Here is a 19,843-nt window from a genome sequence, read left to right as displayed (position 1 = left end):
TTCTGTATATTTATCCAAGATAAATGAAATCATATCCATTCAAACTCAAACAGGAATATTCATAAACAGCAGCTTGAGTTGTAATAGCCAAAACTAAAACAATGCAGACATTCATAAACAAGTGTATGGATAAACAAACCTGTGGTATATTCTTGATCCAGTAGTGTACCTCAGCAATGAAGGTGGAATAAACTGTCAATACGTGGAGAAAAACAATGGATGAATCTCAATACAATTAATTATGCTGTGTAAAGAAGCCAAACAAAATACGAGTCTATTCTGTATTACTCCATTCATATAAAATTCTAGAAAATCAAACTAATCTATAATGGTAGGAATCACCTCAATGATTGCCTAGTAGCAGGGAAAAAGCAAGGAGGGTGTGAGGCAGGGACTATCAGGGGGAAAAGGAAACTTTTGGTGTGTTGCAATGTGTTCATGATCTTGATTGTGGCAATTATTCATAAGTGTTAAAATGTCGGACCTTCTGGCAAGATAGAGGCATAGGTGGATGCACCGTACCTCCATGCACAACCAAGATTGGAACAACAACAATCTAGAGACAGAATAACACCCAGAACTGACAGAAAATTTATCTGAATGGAAGTCTGACAGCCAAGAAGTTGAAATAGACCCATTTATCCAGACTGGTAGGAGGGGCAGAGACAAGCAGCCGGGCGCAGGGCATGGCGCAAAGAACAGAGAAATGGGCGCATAAGGCAACCAGGAGTGCCTAAAGCAGCTGGGGCGCGCAAGGTCGCAGCGGGTGGACCCTGAGTACACAAGCAGCAGCTGGCAGACCCAGTGAGGCGGTGATTGTGGAGCAGGGCAGAGCGTGCAACCCAGGATCCCAGGGAAGGGGCTGAGGTCCCACGGAGAACAGAGCTACCTCCTTTGTTCCCTACTGACCCCGCCCTCACATACAACGTCACAATCTAGCAACTGGGGTGCCCAGCCCTGGTGAACACCTAAGGCTCCGCCCCTCACTGGAACAGGAGCGACCAGGCCCCCCCCCCCCCAAAAAAAAGAGAGAGATGGCTCAAACAGAAGAACAAATCAGTGCCCCAGAACTCATCCTTTGGAGCGACCAAGAGACAGCTAACCTATCAGATGCACAGTTCAAAACACTGGTGATCAGGAAGCTCACAGGAATTGGTTGATTTTGGTCACAAATTAGATGAACAAATGCAGGTTACATAAAAGAAATGAAGGAAAATGCACAGGGAACCAATAGTGATGGGAAGGAAACTGGGACTCAAAACGATACAGTGGACCAGAAGGAAGAAAGAAACACCCAAACAGAAAAGAATGAAGATACAAGAATTCAAAAAAATGAGAAGCTCAGGAACCCTCCAGGACATCTTTAAACGTTCCAACATCCGAATTATAGGGGTACCAGAAGGGGAAGAGGTAGAGCAACAGATTGAAAACGTATGTGAACAAATAGTAAAGGAGAACTTCCCCATTCTGGCAAAGGAAATAGACTTCCAGGAAGTCCGGGAAGCTCAGAGAGTACCAGAGAAGTGGGACCCAAGAAGAAACATATCAAGGCACCTCATAATGACATTAGCCCAGGTGAAAATGAAGGGGAGAATCCTAGAAGCAGCAAGAGATAAGGGGACAGTAACCTACAAAGGAGTGCCCATCAGACTATCAGCTGATTTCTCAAAAGAGACCTTACAGGCAAGAAGGGGCTGCAAAGAAGTATGCCAAGTCATGAAAGACGAGGACCTACATCCCAGATTACTCTGTCCAGCAAAGCTTTCATTTAGAATGGAAGGGCAGATAAAGTGTTTCTCAGATAAGGTCAAGTTAAAGGAGTTCATCCATCACCAAACCCTTACTATATGAAATGTTAAAGGGATTATCTAAGAAAGAAGTTAAAAAGTATGAACAGTAAAATGACAGCAAACTCACAATTACTAACAACCACACCTAAAACAAAAACAAGTAAACTAAGCAACAACTAGAACAGGAACAGAACCACAGAAATGGAGATCACATGGAGGGTTAGCAACAGGGTAGTGAGAGGAGGAAAAGGTGCAGAGAATAAGTAGCATAGATGGTAGGTAGGAAATAGACAGGGGGAGGGTAAGAATAGTATGAGAAATGTAGAAGCTGGAGAACTTGTATGACACATGGACATGAACTAAAGGGGGAGAGTGGGTGGGAGAGGGTGTGCAGTATGGAGGGGAGTGAAGGGGGAAATGGGACAACTGTAGTAGCACAATCAATGAAATATATTAAAAAAAGACAATAAACTTAATTTTAATAGAAAAAGAAGAATCACCTAATTGTAGAGAATTTACCAATAAACTAACAAAATATTAAAAAAGTAAAATGTCAGAATATTAAAAGTGTACACTTTAAATAATGTTGGTATGTCAGTTCTACTTTCAGTTTATACATCAGTTAGTTATACTTTAATAAGCTATCAAAACAAGTAAAGAAGAAAAACAAGTATTTTTTTCCTTGTAGTAGAGCTTTCTGTGTCACTTTCCCTCATAGGTAGTTCAGATGATTATGTGACCAGCTTGTCAACCCATTAACAAGAATGAAGGACTAACTTAACTCTTATTTTGTTTAGTAATTAATAACTATTGTTATGTGATAAACGTAATTAATTTTATCTAAATTTAAATGCTTCCTATTATTGAAACTCTATTCCCATAGAGTTTTAATATTCAGCAAGTTATGTGCTGCTGTTCATTTCTTTAACTGTAATGTTTCCCTTAATCATTTGTCTAAGGTAAATTTAATATGTAGTGTTTCAAACCAGGGCTTAACTTTTTTTTTTTACATTTTGCCATACCTTTTTTATTAAATTTATTGGGGTGACATTGGTTAATACAATATGTTTTAAGTATACAAATCCTATAATACATCATCTTTATATCGATTTTTGTGTGTGCCATATCTCTTGCATTTTGAAGTAAATTATACTAATTTAAATATATTTGCACATTGAAAGTTTTGTCTTCTTTCTAACTTTCTATTGGGCTAAATATTATTGATTTAGTTAAGGGAAGAATGCTCTTACTCGTTTTTAATATTTATTTATGTATTTTTAAATGTTTTATTGTTTTTGAAGTACAGTTTTCTGCCTTTTACCCCCACCCCTCCCCAACTGCCCCAACCTTTCCCACCTCCCCCCCGCATTTCCATCCCCCTTGTTGCCCATATGTCCTTATAATTGTTCCTGTAAACCCTTCACCCTTTTCCCCCTTTATCCCCTCCCCTCTCCTTTCTGATCACTGTCAGCCTATTCTCAATTTCAATGTCTTTGGCTATACTTTGCTTGCTTGTTCGTTTTGTTGATCAGGTTCCTGTTAATGATGAGATCATATGGCATTTGTTTTTCAATCGCCTGGTTTATTTCATTTAGCATAGTGTTCTCCAGTTCCATCCATGCTGTTGCAAAGGATAGGAGCTCCTTCTTTCTTTCTACTGTGTATAATTCCACTGTGTAGATGTACCATTTTTTTTTTTTGTTCCATCCATTTACTGAGGGGCACTTGGGCTGCTTCCAGCACTTGGCTATTATAAATTGTGCTGCTATGAACATTGGGGTGCATAGGTTCTTTAGGACTGGTGTTTCAGGGTTCTTAGGATATAATCCTAGCAGTGGAATTTCAGGGTTAAAAGACATTTCCATTTTTGGTTTTTTGTTTGTTTGTTTTTCTGAGAAATTCCATTCTGTTTTCCATAGTGCTTGCACAAGTCTGCACTCCCACTAACAGTGCACTAGGGTTCCCTTTTCTACACACTTCTCCAACATTTGTTGTTTGTTGCTTTGTTTATGATGGCCATTCTGAAGTGGTGTCTCATTGTGGTTTAAATTTGCATCTCTCTGATGGCTAGTGATACTGAGCATCCTTTCATATATCTCTGGACCCTCTGTAGGTCCTCCTTGGAGAAGGGTCTGTTCAAGTCCTTTGCCCATTTTTTAATTGGGTTGCTTGTCTTAGCGTGGAATTGTGTGAGTTATTTATATAATGTGGAATTCAAACCCTTGTCTGAGGTATCATTGGCAAATACATTTTCCCATACCGTTGGCTCTCTTTTCATTTCAATGCTGTTTTCTTTAGCCGTGAAGAAGCTTTTTACTTTGATGAAGTCCGATTTGTTTCTCCTTTCCTTTATGGTCCTTGCTGTAGGGAATATATCAATGAAAATATTTCTGTGTGAAACATTTGAGATTTTCCTGTCTATATTGTCCTCTAGGACTATAATGGTGTCTGTCACAACTTATATTTAAATCATTTACCCACCTTGAATTTATTTTGTGTATGGTGTAAGTTGGTGCTCAAGTTTCTTTTTTTTTTTTTTTTTTTTTTTTTTTTTTGCATGTAGCTGTCCAGTTCTCCCAACCATTTTGGAGAGGGTATTTTACTCTGTTTATGTTGCTGCCCTCTTGTCATATATTAATTGACCGTAGACACTTGGGTTTCTTTCTGATCTCTCTTTTTTGTTCCATTGATCAATGTGCCTGTTTTATGTTGGTACCAGGCTGTTTTGGTTACAGTGGTCTTGTAATACAGTTTGATATCAGGTTTCATGATCCCTCCTGCTTTGCTCTTGTTACTCAAAATTGCTGCAGCGATTTGGGATCATTTAGATTCCATATAAATTTTTGAAGTGTTTGATCTAAATCTATGAAATATGCCATTGGTACTTTAATAGGTTTGGTGTTGAATCTATAAATTGTTTTGAGTAGTATGGGCATTTTGATGATGTTAATTCTTCCAATCCATGAACATGGTATATGTTTCCATTTATTTGTGTCTTACTTGATTTCTTTCTTCAGTATTATGTAGTTTTCTGAGTTCAGGTCTTTTACCTCCTTGGTTAGTTTGATTTCTAAGTACTTTATTTTTCTTGTTGCTATATCAAATGGGATTTTTTTCCTGATTTCTGTTTCTGATGTTTCATTGTTGATATATGAAAAGGCCTTTGATTTCTGAATATTGACTTTGTATCCTGCTGTTTTGCCAAATTCATTTATTAGATCAAGCACTTTTTTGGTGGAGTCTATAGGGTTTTCAATGTACACTATCCTATCATCTGCAAACAGTCACAGTTTTGTTCCTCTTTTCCAATTTGGATGCCTGTTACTTCCTTTTCTTGTCTGATTGCTGTGGCTAGGACTTCCAATACTATGTTGAATACAAGTGGTGAAAGTGGACAGCCTTGTCTTGTTCCTGATATTAGTGAGAAAGTTTTTAGTTTTTGTCTATTGAGTATGATATTGGCTGTAGGTCTCTCATATATGGCCTTTATTATGTTGAGGATGTTGCCTCTATTCCCACTTTGCTGAGTGCTTTATCACAAATGGGTGCTGTACCTTATCAAATCCTTTTTCCACATTTATTGATATGATCATGTGATTTTGTCTTTGCTTTTGTTTTGTGATGTATTACATTTATTGGTTTGTGAATGTTGTACCATCCTTGCATCCCTGGGATGAATCCCACTCTGTCATGCTGTATGATCTTTTTAATGTATTGATGGATGCAGTTGGCCAATATTTTGTTGAGGATTTTAGCATCCATGTTCATCGGTGATATTGGTCTTAAGTTTTCTTTCTTCATTATATCTTTATTTGATTTTGGGATTATGATGATGCTGGCCTCATAAAAAGAGTTTGAGAGTCTTCCACCTTCATGGATTTTTTGTGATAGTCTGTGAACGACAGGGATTAGCTCTTCCCTAAATGTTTTGTAGAATTCTCTTGTGAAACCATCTGGTCCAGGGATTTTGTGTATTGGGAGTTTTCTGATTACTGCTTCAGTTTCATCAGCTGTTATTGATCTGTTCAGGCTTTCTGCTGCTTCTTCATTGAGTTTTGGAAAATTATATTTTTCTAGAAATTTGTCCATTCACCTAGGTTTTCAAATTTCTTAGCATATAATTCTTCCTAGTAATTTCTTACAATCCTGTGTATTACTTTGATTACAGTTGTAATCTCTCATCTTTCATTTCTGATTGTGTTTATTTGGATCTTCTCTCTGATGAGCCTGCTTAAAGGCTTGCTGATTAAGTTTATCTTTCCAAAGAATCAGCTCCTGGATTCATTGATCCTTAGAATTGTACTTTTAGTCTCTATGACATTTAATTCTACTCTGATCTTGGTTACTTCCCTCCTTCTACTTTCTCTGGGCTGTCTTTGTTGTTCTTCATGTTCTTGTAGGTGTAGGGTTAGGTTGTTTATTTGAAATGTTTGTATTTTTTTTTAGGTAAGCCTGTTTAGCTATGAACTTCCCTCTCAGGACTGCCTTTGCTGTGTCCCATAAGTTTGGGGTTGTTGTGAGTTCATTTTCATTTGTTTCCAGAAACTTTTTGATTTCTTCCTTGATCTCCTTCTTGACCCACTCATTGTTTAATAGCATGCTATTCAATCTCCATGAGTCTGAGTGTTTTGAGTTTTTTCCTTGAGGTTAGTTTCTAGTTTCAGTCCCTTACGGTTAAAGAAAATGTTTCATATGCTGTCAGTTTTCTTCAATTTATTGCAGCTTGTTTTGTGTCATATGTTTTATCTTTGAAAATGTTCCAGGTACACTTCAAAATAATATGTATTGTGCTTCTTTGGGATGAAAGGCTCTATATACATCAGTTAAGTCCATTTCATCTTTGGCATTGTTCAATGCCACAATATCTTTGTTGATATTTGTTTGGAATATCTGTCCATTTTGGCAGTGGGGTGTTAAAATCTCCTACTCTAATTGTGTTGCTGTCAGTATCTTTCTTGAAGTCCTCTAAGGTTTTCTTTATGTATTTGGGTGCTCCTGTGTTGAGTGCATATATGTTTACAATATTGATGTCTTCTTGGAGGATTCTTCCCTTGAGTATTATGAAGTGACCTTCTAGGTCTCTTTTTATGGCTCTTATTTTGAAGTCTATTTTGTCTGATGTGAGTATTGCTACCCTGGCTTTTTTTTTTCCTGTCAGTTTGCTTGGAATATTTGCTTCCAGCATTTCACTTTCAGTCTGTGTAGTTCTTTTGTTCTGAGGCATGTCTTTTGATGGGAGCATTTAATCCATTTACTTTAAGGTTATTATTGATAGGTACTTATTCATTGCCATTTTTTCATACCTGTGTTCCTTTCTCTCTCACTCTTTTCCTTCCTTTTCTTAAAGCAGTCTCTTTAGCATCTCTTGCAGAGCTGCTTTGGAGGAATTGTATTCTTTTAGACTTCTTTTGTCCTGGAAGCTCCTTACTTGGCCTTCCATTTAATTAAGAGTTTTGCTGGGTAGAATAATCTTGGTTGCAGACCTCTGGCTTTCATTATTTGGAGTATTTCTTGCCATTCTCTTCTGGCTTGGAGTGTTTCCATTGAGAAATCAGCTGCTAGCCTTTTCAGGGCTCCCTTGTATTTACTTCCTTTTTCTCCCTTGCTGCCATTAAGATTCTCTCTTTGTCTTGGGAATTTTGCCATTTTAATTGTCTCCCCATTTTAGTTGACTTTTTTGTTTCTGTGCTTCCTAATGTTTCACTTTGTTAGCTGTTTTTGTAGGGTGAACTTCTGTGGCAGGAATTTTGTGAGGCTCAGTTGTATGGTCTTTGATTCTCCTTGACTGGATGCTCTGGGTTTGCCCTTTCTTCTATTTGTGTGTACCCTGTTGTTGTGTTTGGATTTGTACTTTTGGCGGTTCCTTTATTAGTGGTTTTTCTCCTCCATCAGGTATAGTGATGTTTGCAGCTCCCACATATTCTTGTGCTCAGTGGCAGGGGGTGAGCAAAATGGATGAAAACAGCATGAAAGTGTTTTATGGGGTTTAAGAGTAACAGCAAGTAGAGAAGAGATAGGAGATTCTTTGGATAAGTGTAGCATTAACTGTGGTATTTCACTCAATTTGCCACTTTTTATAAAAGGTGAAAGAGAGATAAGACTTGTTAGAGGGGAGATGATTGTGAGCTGAATCCAGAAAACGGAGGCTTGTGCAAGGTTAGATGATGAGATATAGTGAGATTAAAGGATAGAAAGTAGATGTAGTGTGAGAGAGAATAGAATTAACTACAATACTATGATTAGGGTTAAAGTGAAGTGGGCTAAGATCATGGAAGGTTGCTGTGTAGTATGTACAACTGTAGGAACAACATTTATTTATAATGGTACTAGAACAACAATAATATGAGAAGAAATAAATGACTTGGATAAACAGAATAGAAAGTTCCAGATCAAGAGTTCGGTGTTATTGGAACATGGGTGAAGTGAAAGAAGGAAAATTAAAATACAATACAGAGAGAGAATAAGGAAAACCTGTCAGCAATGCAATTAAACAGGGAAATAATCGAGGAAACATAAAGAAGAGAAATTTTAAAAATACTAATAAAGTAAAAGTGGTAAAAATAATTGCAAGCTAATAATAATACACATACACAATAAAATACACATACACAATAATAATACACATACCCTACTCTGTGGGACAGCAAAGTGACATTTTTCTCAGTTTCTCGGTTTTTTGGGGTTAGCCTTGTGCTCCCCCTTTTGATCTGTCTCTGGACCCTTTGTAACTCCACCTTTTATCATCTCACTTGGAAGAAGATTCAATAAAGGAGGGGGGTTGAGAGAAGAAGAGAGGATCCAAAAGAAAAAGTAAGATAACTATAAGCCTCGTGCTGACTTTAAATCTGTTCAGTGAGTTCCGCTCGTCTTTGTAGCTGCTATAGGAAGATGGGGATGGGCTTCACTTTTCTCCCTTCCTTCGTTCTGAGAGGATGGGAACCAGGTTTGGGTCGCAGTATTCGGTTTTCCGGCCTCCAGCACAGGTCTTCCCTGAGCTGCCAGGCTCAAATCAGCCACTCAGCTGCTCACAGCGTGAGTCAATCTCTGGCGCAGAGCCCAAGAAAAGTGGAGCGCATGGTTTACCCTACTCCTGTCTTTGTGCACGTAGTACCAGAGCTTGCAAGGAGCATGGTTCCACTCCTCCACTCACTCCAGGTGCATACAGTGCCAGACAGGCAGGGTGCAAGGTTCAGCTCAGCTACTGTCTTTGTGCACGAAGTGCCAAAGCAGCAGGGGGCACGATTCCCCTCCTCTACTCACTCTGGGTGAGCACAGCTGAAATCTTCCTCACTAGGCACCAGCTGCTGCTGGAGAGTTCCTTACAAAGCAGCTGCCCGCCATTCTTAACAAGCTCACCACACAGCCCCACTTTTTTCTACCAGTCCAGAAACTATCCAAGTCAGGGTTTTGACACAGCCCAACTCCTCCCTTCCCCAGGTGTCACCAGCACCCCAATTTCTCTGGTGCCACGTCCACAGTCCCAGCGGGTGTATACCCTCTGTGTCTCCCACTTCGTCTCTACTTCCCCCAGCGACTTTCAGCACTCAGGTCCCTCCTAGTGCCAGGCTGCCCTCTCTGCTCTGGTAGGGGAGGGAGCTGTGCTCTAACTCTCCTCCCCATATCCTGCAGCAGGCGCTGGGCAGGCGGGGGGCCACAGCAGCCTTGGTCCAGAGCAGATCCCAGGGAACTTATGGTCCTATCGCACTCTCTTCACTGTCCGTTTTTCAATGTCCTCTGCAATTTTTTGTCTCCAAACTTCATGTAAGCTGGGATTCCATTGGTTGTTCACTCTGTTCCTTGGAAGATCAGCTAGGTGTTCCCGCTGGGCACAAGGAGAACTGGGCTCCACTACCACCTACTTCACCACCATGAGGGCTTAACTTTTCAATAAAATAAATATATATTAAAATTACTAGTAGCTCGTTAAAGTAAATGGTTTAAAATTTGTTTTTTATGCTGTATGCAGATCTTTATTGTGTTCCCATAAAGAATTCAGCAACTACATTTGAAGGAATCAAGGAAGCAAAATGCTTGAATTGTGTTCTAATAAATAGGTGATTAAAAAAATTGCCCTGGCTGGCGTAGCTCAGTGGATTGAGCTCAGGCTGCAAACCAGGCATTGCAGGTTCGATTTCCAGTCAGGGCACATGCCAAGGTTGCAGGCCATGGCCTCCCAGCAACCACACATTGATGTTTCTGTCTCTCTCTTTCTCTCTTCCTTTCCTCTCTAAAAATAAATAAATGTAATCCACCACACCCACAGGCTAAAGAAGAAAAAATCACATGATCATATCAATAAATGATAACATTATAATTCTTAGAAAGATAGAATATCCAAACTTTGAAGAAAATAAGAATGAGAACATAAAGGTGAGAGAAAGAAGAACTCAGTTTCAATTCAGCGATGAACCCTGAATCCTCAATATCCAGGAACAACACTGAAAAAAGAAATAAAAAACCATACCAAGGACCTTCTAGATCAGGGTTGTCAAACTCATTTTCACCAGGAGCCACATCAGCCTCACAGTTACCTTCAAAGGGCTGAGTGTAATTTTAGGGGCTGTATAAATGTAACTACTTAACTAGGGGCAAGGAGCTCTGCACTGCTGCCCAGTAGAAAACAAAGTGCCAGGCCAGATAAAACAAAGTAGAGGGCCAGATTTGGCCTGCAGGCCTTATGTTTGCCACCTGTGTTCTAGATTAAAATCAACAAAGCCCTTCAAACAGGCAGTCTTTAAGCAGGAGAAGTGCAGTGATTATTCTAAGGCCCAAGCAGTGAGGAATCGAAGCCAATCAAAGAGAAAGAATCTCAAGGCCAGTTGGAAGAAAATTGATACTATTCAGAGAGATCCAGAAGTCATTTATAGATATCTCATCCTTTAACCAGAGACATCTCGAGGCCAATAGATCTTATGATTAATCAGAGAGATCTCATAGCCCCCAGAAAGAGCTCAGGGCCATCCAAAGAGATTTCATGGCCACTCTGACAGATCTGGTAACCAATTATAGAGATCTTATGGCCATTCAGATACTCAGAGTGATCGTGTCCTATTAGAGAGATATCATGGCCAATCAGTGGGATATCATGACCAATCAGGGTAGATCTGATTATCAGGGAGATATAAAGATACCAGTAGGAAGATTCAAAACTTCACCCAAATGAGTATGAATTTGACAGATCTTTTATAATGAAAAACAGGAATAGCTACCCCTAGGAACAGCTGCAGCAAATAAATGACCAAATAAAGATGAGTCAAACAAAGGGTATCACTGTTAAGGTATAATGACCCTTTTAAAACTATGGAGGATATGAGAGGTACTTGCATACAGATGTTGGTACAACTAAATTTAGTTATTACAGGAGTTTGGGGGGGAGATGAAACAAATGAATAAATGTAACTTCCAGCAGGAGGCCTCTAGAATCTGATTCTGAATAATCCATAATAATTTCTGTAAACAAGCCTAATGTAGAACTAGAAAATTCATTAATAAAACTACCTGGCTAGTTTTAATATTTTTAAAATAAAAGTTGTTTTTCATTACCTTAAAAAGTTTTGGTATTCTGCTTTTACAAATTTATAATGCCTCTTCCATTATCCTCTTAGACTTCTATAATTCATCTTTATTTCTTGTTTAGTTTTATATTAGCCTGTCTTGGTAACTGTAAATGTTGAAGTGAATATAAAGATGACTGAATTTAGAAATAAGTCATTCCTTGGGGTCCAGTCAAGATGGCAGTATATCACTTAGCAAAATGCTCTCTAGTTCTGTTCATGCTGCTGGGAAAGGTAGGAGTTCCTTCTTCCTTTCTGCTGTGTAGTATTCTATTGTGTAAATGTTCCACAGTTTTTTGATCCACTCATTTACTGATAGGCACTTGGCTATTATAAATTGCACCGCTATGAACACTGGGGTGCATAGGTTCTTTTGAATTGGTGTTTCAGGATTCTTAGGATATAATCCAAGCAGTGGAATGCTGGGTCAAAAGCCAGTTCCACTTTTAGGTTTTTGAGGAAATTCCATACCATTTTCTACAGTGGCTGTACCAGTCAGCATTCCCAACAGTGTACTAGGGTTCCCTTTTCTCAACAGCCTCACCAGCACTTGTTGTTTGTTGATTTGTAATCCAGGTGAAGAAAGACAAATACCATATGATCTCAAGTATAAGTGGACTTAATCAACAAAACATATAAGCAAGCAAAATGTAACCAGAGACATGGAAATAAACAACAAACTGACAGTAACCAGAGGGAGGGATGAGAGCAATAATGGGGCAGGGAAGGGTCGTCAAGGAATGTGTACAAAGGACCCATGGACAAAGACAATGAAGTGGGAGGATTGAATGTGGGAGGTGAGGGTGGGTAGGGAAGGGGAGAGTAATGGGGGAAAATGGGGACAACTATAATTGTACGACAATAAAATCTTTACATTATGAAAAAATGCATTTTAAAAGATATGTAAAAAATAGAGTTTAATTTTTTTAAATAAATTTTTAAGAGATGGAAGTATAGATAAAGGTAGTCCTTAAATCTTTCCACAAGTACATCAAAATTACAACTAAACCACAGAACAGCCATCATCCAGAACCTCCTTCAGTTTAGCTGAACAAAAGTCCTACAACTAAGGGTGTGAAGAAGAAACTACAGCGAGACTAGTAGAGGGGTGGGGATTTGGAACTGCTGGTCCCACACCCATGCGTGGTAAATAAAATCAGGAGGGATATATTTGCTGTGGAGGTCCCACTTGTGGAACAAGGGGTCCCAGCCTGACACCAGGCCCCCAAGCCAAGGGTTCTAGAACCAGGAAGAGAAGCTTCCATAATTCTGGCTGAAAAAAACAGTGGGGGTTGTGGCTGAGTGAGATGGAGTGAAGCTGGAGTCCCAGGTGTTCCTCTTAAAGGCACCACAGAAAATTTTCCTGGACTCACTCACTCTGAGCTCTAGCACTGGGGCAGCAGCACAAAAGGCACCCAGGACATATGGGGAGAAACTGAATTGTCTGGTATCAGGGTAAGAGCAGGAGGGGCAGCTTTCTCCTATGAGTGCTAGCAGTGGCCATTGTTACTTTTCTGAGCCCTCCCCTAACAGAGCAGGCAGGTGGGTCTAAATCTTCTGGGTAACATTATTTGTCCTGCCTTACTGATTCTCTGCACCTTGTAGGCCCACCCAAGTCCTTTTCAGTAGCTGTTTCATACAGAGACCTGTACTGGCTCATGCTTCAGACTCCTAAAATCTCTCAAATAAGTAGCATCTGGCCTCAGTGTGCCCCATACCTCTTACTAACTGACCCCACTCCCGACATTAGCAGCAGCCAGCATTTGTTCCCAGTTTGACCTCTTCCAGGCAGGGCATAGTTGGCAGCTAACCTTCACCTGCACCTCTTGGGAGGCCCCAGAACCAGCACACCCAGTAGACAGCTTCAGACTACATTGAAACACCACCCAGCCACCTCCACAAGCAACACAGGGGACAAACCCCAGCAGCACCAGAGCCCTGCTGAAGAAAGTCCTGCTCTGTGAGGTGGCCCCCTGCATACCTAATCCTCCATGGTGGTCACAGCCAGTCCTTAAAGCCAATTGGCCTGTGGAAAAATCTCATTGATGTGCCAACAGCAATCTGCAAGGCACAACTAAAACAGGAGGGTGTACACAGCCCACACAAGGGGGAGTGCACCTGGAATGCTCAGCTCAGGTGATCAGGGAAGCTGTTCCATTAAGCCCTACAGGACACCTACTTACAAGGCCACTCTACTAAGCCTGGGAGATGTAGCAGCTCTACCAAATACATAGAAACAAACACAAAGAGACTGCCAAAATAAGGTGGCAAAGAAACATGTCCCAAATGAAAGAATGACAAAACTCCAGGAAAAAAAAAAACTAAACAAAATGTAGACAGCAATCTACCAGATGCAGAGTCAAACATTGTTTATCAAAATACTCAATGATATCTGAGAACTTCAACAAAGATATAGGAAATGTAAAAACAAAGATAAAAACATAAAAAGAACCAGTCAGAATGAATACATTAACTGAAATGAAGAATATGTTACAGGAAATCAACAATGCAGTAGATGAACAAAGGATCAAATCAGAGATGGAAGATAGGAAGAAGAAAACACCCAATCAGAGCAGCAAAAGGAAAAAATTAATTTAAAAATCAGGATAGTATAAGGAGCTGTGGGACAACTTCAAGCATACCAACATTGCATATAGGGATGGCAGAAGGGAAGAAAGAGCAGCAGTTTGAACACCTATGTGAAAAAGAATGACAGAAAACTTCTCTAACTTGGTGAAGGAAACAAGCCCAGGAGGCACAGTGTCCCAAACTAGATGAACCCAAAGAAACACACTGAGACACATCATAATTAAGATTCTAAAGGTTAAATTGAAAGAGAATCTTAAAAGCAGCAAGATAGTTATCTACAAGAGAGTCCCCATAAAACTTATCAATTGATTTCTCAAAAGAAGTTTGCAGGCCAGAAGGAATTGGCAAGAAATATTCAAGTGATGAAAAGCAAGAACATACAACCAAGATTACTCTTCCCAGGAAATCTGTCATTTAGAATTGAAGGTCAGATAGCTCACCACCCAAGATAAAGCTAAAAGAGTTCACCACTGTCAAACCAGTACAAAAAAAATGTTACAGGGTCTTCAGAAGAAGAGGAGGAGAAAGATATTAAATATATAAATAATAAAATGGTCATAAATACATACCTATCAACTATTACTTTAAAGGCAAATATATTAAATGCTCCTATCAAAAGACATTGGAACCTGAATGGATAGAAAACAAGATCCGTACATATGCTGTCTACAAGAAAGTCACTGCAGATCAAAAGACACAGACTGAAAGTAAATGCATAGAAAACTATGTTTCATGAAAACGGAAACAAACAATTGAAAAACAGGTAGCAATGCTTATATTAGACAAAATAGACCTTAAAACAAAGGCTATATAACAAGACAAAGAAGGACTCAGCAATTCTAATTCTGAGTATCGAAAGAAACCCAAAACACTAAACTGAAAAGACAATATTGTACATCCATATGCTTATTGCCAGCATTATTTAGAATAGCCAAGATACAAAAGCAACTTGAGTGTCCATAAATAGATGATGAAGAAGTCACACGTATAATGTGTCCATCAGTAGATGATAAAGAAGTGGCACATATAATGGGTGGGGCAAAAAGTAGATTTACAGTTGTGAGTACATGAAACACAGTGTTTATTCTGATATTATTTATTATTGTATTATTTCCCATATGAACAACTATAAAATCTGCTTTGCCCCATCCTGTATACAATGGAATATGACACAGCCATAAAAAAGAATGAAGTCTTGCCATCATCAACAACATGGACAGACCTAGAGCAGGGTGTCAAACTCATTTTCCACCAAGAGGCCATATCAGCCTCGCAATTGCCTTCAAATGGCCAATGTAATTTTAGGACGGTATAAATGTAACTACTCCTTAACAGTTAAGCAAGAGCTCGGCGCTGCCACTGGGTGGAAACAAGTTGTGGGCCAGATAAACAAGGTAGAGGGCTGGATTTGGCCCTTTGGGCCTTAGGGTTGTCACCTGTGACCTAGAGGGTATTCCACTGAGTGAAATGAAGATAGAGGAAGACAAATGCCATATGATTTCACTTATGTGTGTAATCTAAAAAACAATAAATGAACAAACAAAACTGAAACACACTCTAGATACAGAGAACATTTTGATAGCAAATGGGAGGGGATCTTGAGGGAAGGATGAAAAGTGAAGGGATTAATAACTGAGCTGTGTGGCACTGTTGGTTGGAGCCTTGTCCCATAAACCAGAAGGTCGCCAGTTCTTCCTGGTCAGGCCACATACCTGGCTTATGGGTTTGGTCCCCAGTCGGGCACATACGAGAAGCAACTGATCAATGTTTCTGTTTCACATCGATGTTTCTCTCCCTCTCTCTCCCTCCCTTCCCCCTCAATAAGCATGCCCTTATGTGAGGATTTTTCTTAATGTAGTATGAATTGGTAGTTACAGAATAGTCCCTGAAATGTTAAGTACAGCATGTGGAATACAGTCAGTATATTTTAATAACTATATATGGTCAGATGGGTACTAGATTCGTCAGAGTGATTGTCTAATAAGTTATATAAATGTGTAATCACTGGGTTGTATACCTAAAACTAATATAATACTGTATGGCTATATAATACTATAATTGAAATTTTTTTTAATTATTTAAAGTAAAAACATCATTTCTGTTCACTCTTAGCTAAATTAAATTTCAAATAAGCCCTTATACTTTAAAGGTATATATGCTTAAAATATTTCTAATTTCAAATTAACTGTTTTTGTTTTTATATAACAACTACAAATTCTCTAGGCAAATTACTCTGAGATTTTTGTAACTAAAAGTTTTGGTTGAATAAGTCTGTGCAAATGGAACCATTTAGAAGGGAAAAGTGCATAATTAAAGCTTGAATTATATAGAAATGCTGTGAAATAGTTTGGTGTAAACTCTATGTAATAAGATGAAAGTAATCTTGAAATTCTAATACGCTTTGTTTTTTCCTTTTTGCAGAGTGTATATAAATGTGACTTCCTGAACTTGCAGCTTCAACAACCACTCCAGCTTGCACAGGATGCTATAGATGCCTTTTGAAGCAGCTGAAAAACCCTATTGATTCTCTTCCTGGAGAACTTTTTCATGTGGTTGTTTTCTCTCTCCTTCTTTCTTATTTTCCATCACCTACCAGAGATGGATTTGCTGCAAGAAAGCCCATGAATTGTTAGTGTTAAATGGTTTATTGCTTATCATCACACCTGATTCCTCCCATCAGAATCGTCATGCAATGATGATGAAAGCTGGAAGATTGCTATAGAGTCCCTGGGCTTTAAACGTTTCAAGTATTCAAAATTTTCACACATGCATCTGATGGCATTTAGAAAAATATCCCTAAAAACTACAAGTGACTTGGTTAGTAGGAACTACCCAGGGATGTTATATATTCCTCAAGATTTCAATAGTATAGAAGATGAGGAATACTCTAACCCTTCCTGCTATGTTCGATCAGATATAGAAGATGAACAACTGGCATATGGTTTTACAGAGCTCCCTGATGCTCCCTATGACTCAGATTCTGGAGAAAGTCAAGCCAGCTCTGTTCCTTTCTATGAGCTAGAAGATCCCATATTACTTTTAAGTTAATATAAAAGCAAAAGGCCCTTTCAGTCCAAACTCCTAAACTAATTACTTAACACTAATCAGAAATACTACCATGAACTCAGTACTAAAACCTGGTTTGCATAGAAGAAATGGAAAGGTTGACAGTTTGCTATTTTTTTTCTATTTCTGAATTTTTAAAATGTATTCTTATATAAAAAGGTTAAAGTTTCATGCAGACTGACCTTTGTCATAGCAGAAACCACTGTTTCTTTAGCATTTAACATTCAGATATCACTGAAAGGTACCTTTATGTCTTTAGTGTCATTGTAAAAATGAAGCATAATTTCCTATGTATTTTTTCCTCATTTCAATGTTGACTTTAAACCATTGCAGTGAGAAACTTTAATATATGTGAAAGCTGTAGATTGCACTTTGATGGTTAACAAGTTAAATGTATCACAAAGATAGATTGGTTGAGTTTTGTGATATACTTACTCTTTTTTCTAGCTAAATTATTATGTTACAGAAAGCCATTTTCTGTTTCTTTTGTCTGGTGACCCAACATTTCCTGAATTTTTTTTAAATTAATGGTAATTTTTTTTTTCCTTGTTCTTGCTTATTTGGCAACATCAGACATTGCGGGAGAGATTTCCCCAAAAGTATATCATATAATTTGATTAGCACAGTGCAAAAATCACCATTGCCAAAGTATTCAATAGAATTTGTATGTCTTTCTTGTGGATTGAGCTTTGCTGTTGAATATATTTAACTGTGGGAGTGTACTTTACTTTATTAAATTTAGAATTCATTTACAAACTTTTCTATTTAAGCAAGAAACAATATAATACTCAATATTGACCTGAAACACCTTTGTAAAAGTGTTTGCACTTGTAAGAGAGCTTATATTTTATCTAGGTCAACTGTTGTAAAGGGTCCTTGCCTTTCCATTAAGAAGATGCTGCACTACAAGACTGAAATTGTATAGAAAATATTAAAATTAACCCTCTGCTGGTAGTCTCATAAAATGATTTTGAGTTTTTGGTATTCTTACTTCTATCTAAATCCTAGCTACAGATTTTCTTTGAAATATAAATCATTAATTGGCTGCTGGAATTTTCCCTTTCCACATTGATAAATGTCTTTCTGTTTCTGAATCAGAAACAAATGATTAAAGAGAAATATATGCCAAAACAAGACAAAATTGAGTTTAAAGAGATAAGAAGATATAGTCCATGTTTTCTTACCAGCCAGAAATTGTCATGTAAATTATCATTTTGAAGAGTGCCACTGTGTGGAATTTTTTTCAAGTTGTTTTTACATTAAAATTACCTCATACTGAGGTTTCTGCACTGAAATATCAGTTTCAGATTTCATGCTTAATGTACGTGTGTGTGTTTAAGGGAAGTATTTTCAATAGTTGATCCTACATTTCATAAACTCTGGTAAAACTGCTGTTTTTGTGCTTAGTGTGAATTGCTGTAATTAACTTTGAAAGTCAGAATTTATTTGGAAATACAAAATGTATCCTTTAAGATATAAATGTTTGAGTGTACCTGATATTTCAAGTTAAATTTCACATTCTGAATCAATAAAAGTAGTAAGATTGTAATTAACCTAAAAAAGTCAGTTAACTAAGTGCAATAAATATTAGTTGCTCAAATATACCAGAAGTAATTTGAAATTTTTCTTTTACTTTCAATAGCATAAGATTCTTTAATAAGATTGACTTTTCTTTCCAATTATGCACTGCAGGTCAGGTTTTTGAGCTCACCCAAAAGAAGAAAAAAGCATTGTGTTCAGGATAACAAAATACTGTATTCAAATCATACTTATTTTACCATACTGTTTCCTTTTTTACTTGACTAAATACTATCTTAAGGGCAAAGGAAAAAGTATACCAATGGAAGTGCTTTGAAAGTAAATGAAAACTATGATCTGAGAAGCTGGTGTAAGTACTACCTTGGAGTCACCCTTTGTGTTATGGCTAAATGTTGGTGCTATAAATTCTTCTGGTTGTTTACAGATGTTGATTCTGCTTATGCTCCAAAGTGTTCATGATGTATTTTAAGTAGTTTACAGAAAATATAAAACCTGTACTCCCACCTAGTATAAATTTGTTTGAATTTATAAATATCATTTGTTTTGTAAGTTAAGCTTATTCAAATTAGGTTGGCATAGGATTTAAACTAATATAAATTCTACCAAAACCAATTCAGTGCATTAGTATTAAAAATAAGTACTCATCTGGCATGGTGCCAGATTATATATGTAATGACAAGAAAAGTTAGTAGAGTCTTCTAATACTTTATTAGTATGGGTACTCTTGAGAATGATTTCATTTGGATATAGAGAAGTTAAAGGGCCTGCTGTTGCATTCACAACAGGATTCTCCAAAATAATTTGGTGTTTCAAAAACAAATGATCATTTGGTTAGATTCTTCAAAATCAAATGGTTTATTGCCAAGTGGTGGGAGGTAGCATACCTGAAAATGTATGTTTGTGTTTTTGTATTTTTTCACATTTTGTGAACAAAGCACATTCATTAAAATTTTAAATTTTCCAATATTCATTGTCTGTTACTTGTAAACTGAAAGTTTTGTGGTCTTTGAACTATCTCACTAAATGAATTCAAAATGGGGAGGCAATTTAGAACTTGAATGACTTAGAATGTTCTACTGGGTTCATCCCATTGTACTCAATCATATCATACTCTACTTTCCTTGAAAGTTAACTACATTAGAGATAATTTAGGAAGCCAACAAGAAACAATCATAGTTTCCAAATTGTCACAGGCCTTTTCATTAAGAATCCAAAAGATAACATGTTTCCCAAATCCAGGAATGGATAAAACATTCCCTGGAAATAAAGATGAGTGATTGCTGGAAAGAACAGGTAAGCAGGCCA

At 37.9% G+C, this 19,843-nt stretch overlaps 1 protein-coding gene across 1 annotated transcript in view; it reads left to right on the top strand.

Annotated features, from left to right (window-relative positions):
• Window positions 1–18,722, top strand: part of BMT2 (base methyltransferase of 25S rRNA 2 homolog) — a 186,671-nt gene extending 167,949 nt beyond the window's left edge. The window contains 4 exon segments of the mRNA XM_028525200.2: window positions 16,355–16,430; window positions 16,433–16,519; window positions 16,522–16,635; window positions 16,638–18,722. Of these exon segments, the coding sequence (XP_028381001.2) occupies window positions 16,355–16,430; window positions 16,433–16,519; window positions 16,522–16,635; window positions 16,638–16,981 (621 nt within the window). The 3' untranslated portion in view covers window positions 16,982–18,722.
• Window positions 18,723–19,843: the final 1,121 nt, after the last annotated feature.

This window comes from Phyllostomus discolor, chromosome 10 (genome assembly GCF_004126475.2).
Source record: "Phyllostomus discolor isolate MPI-MPIP mPhyDis1 chromosome 10, mPhyDis1.pri.v3, whole genome shotgun sequence".
NCBI classification, from domain to species: domain Eukaryota; kingdom Metazoa; phylum Chordata; class Mammalia; order Chiroptera; family Phyllostomidae; genus Phyllostomus; species Phyllostomus discolor.
The sequence above is the reverse complement of the archived record's forward strand: the minus strand, read 5'-3'. Positions and strand labels throughout refer to the sequence as shown.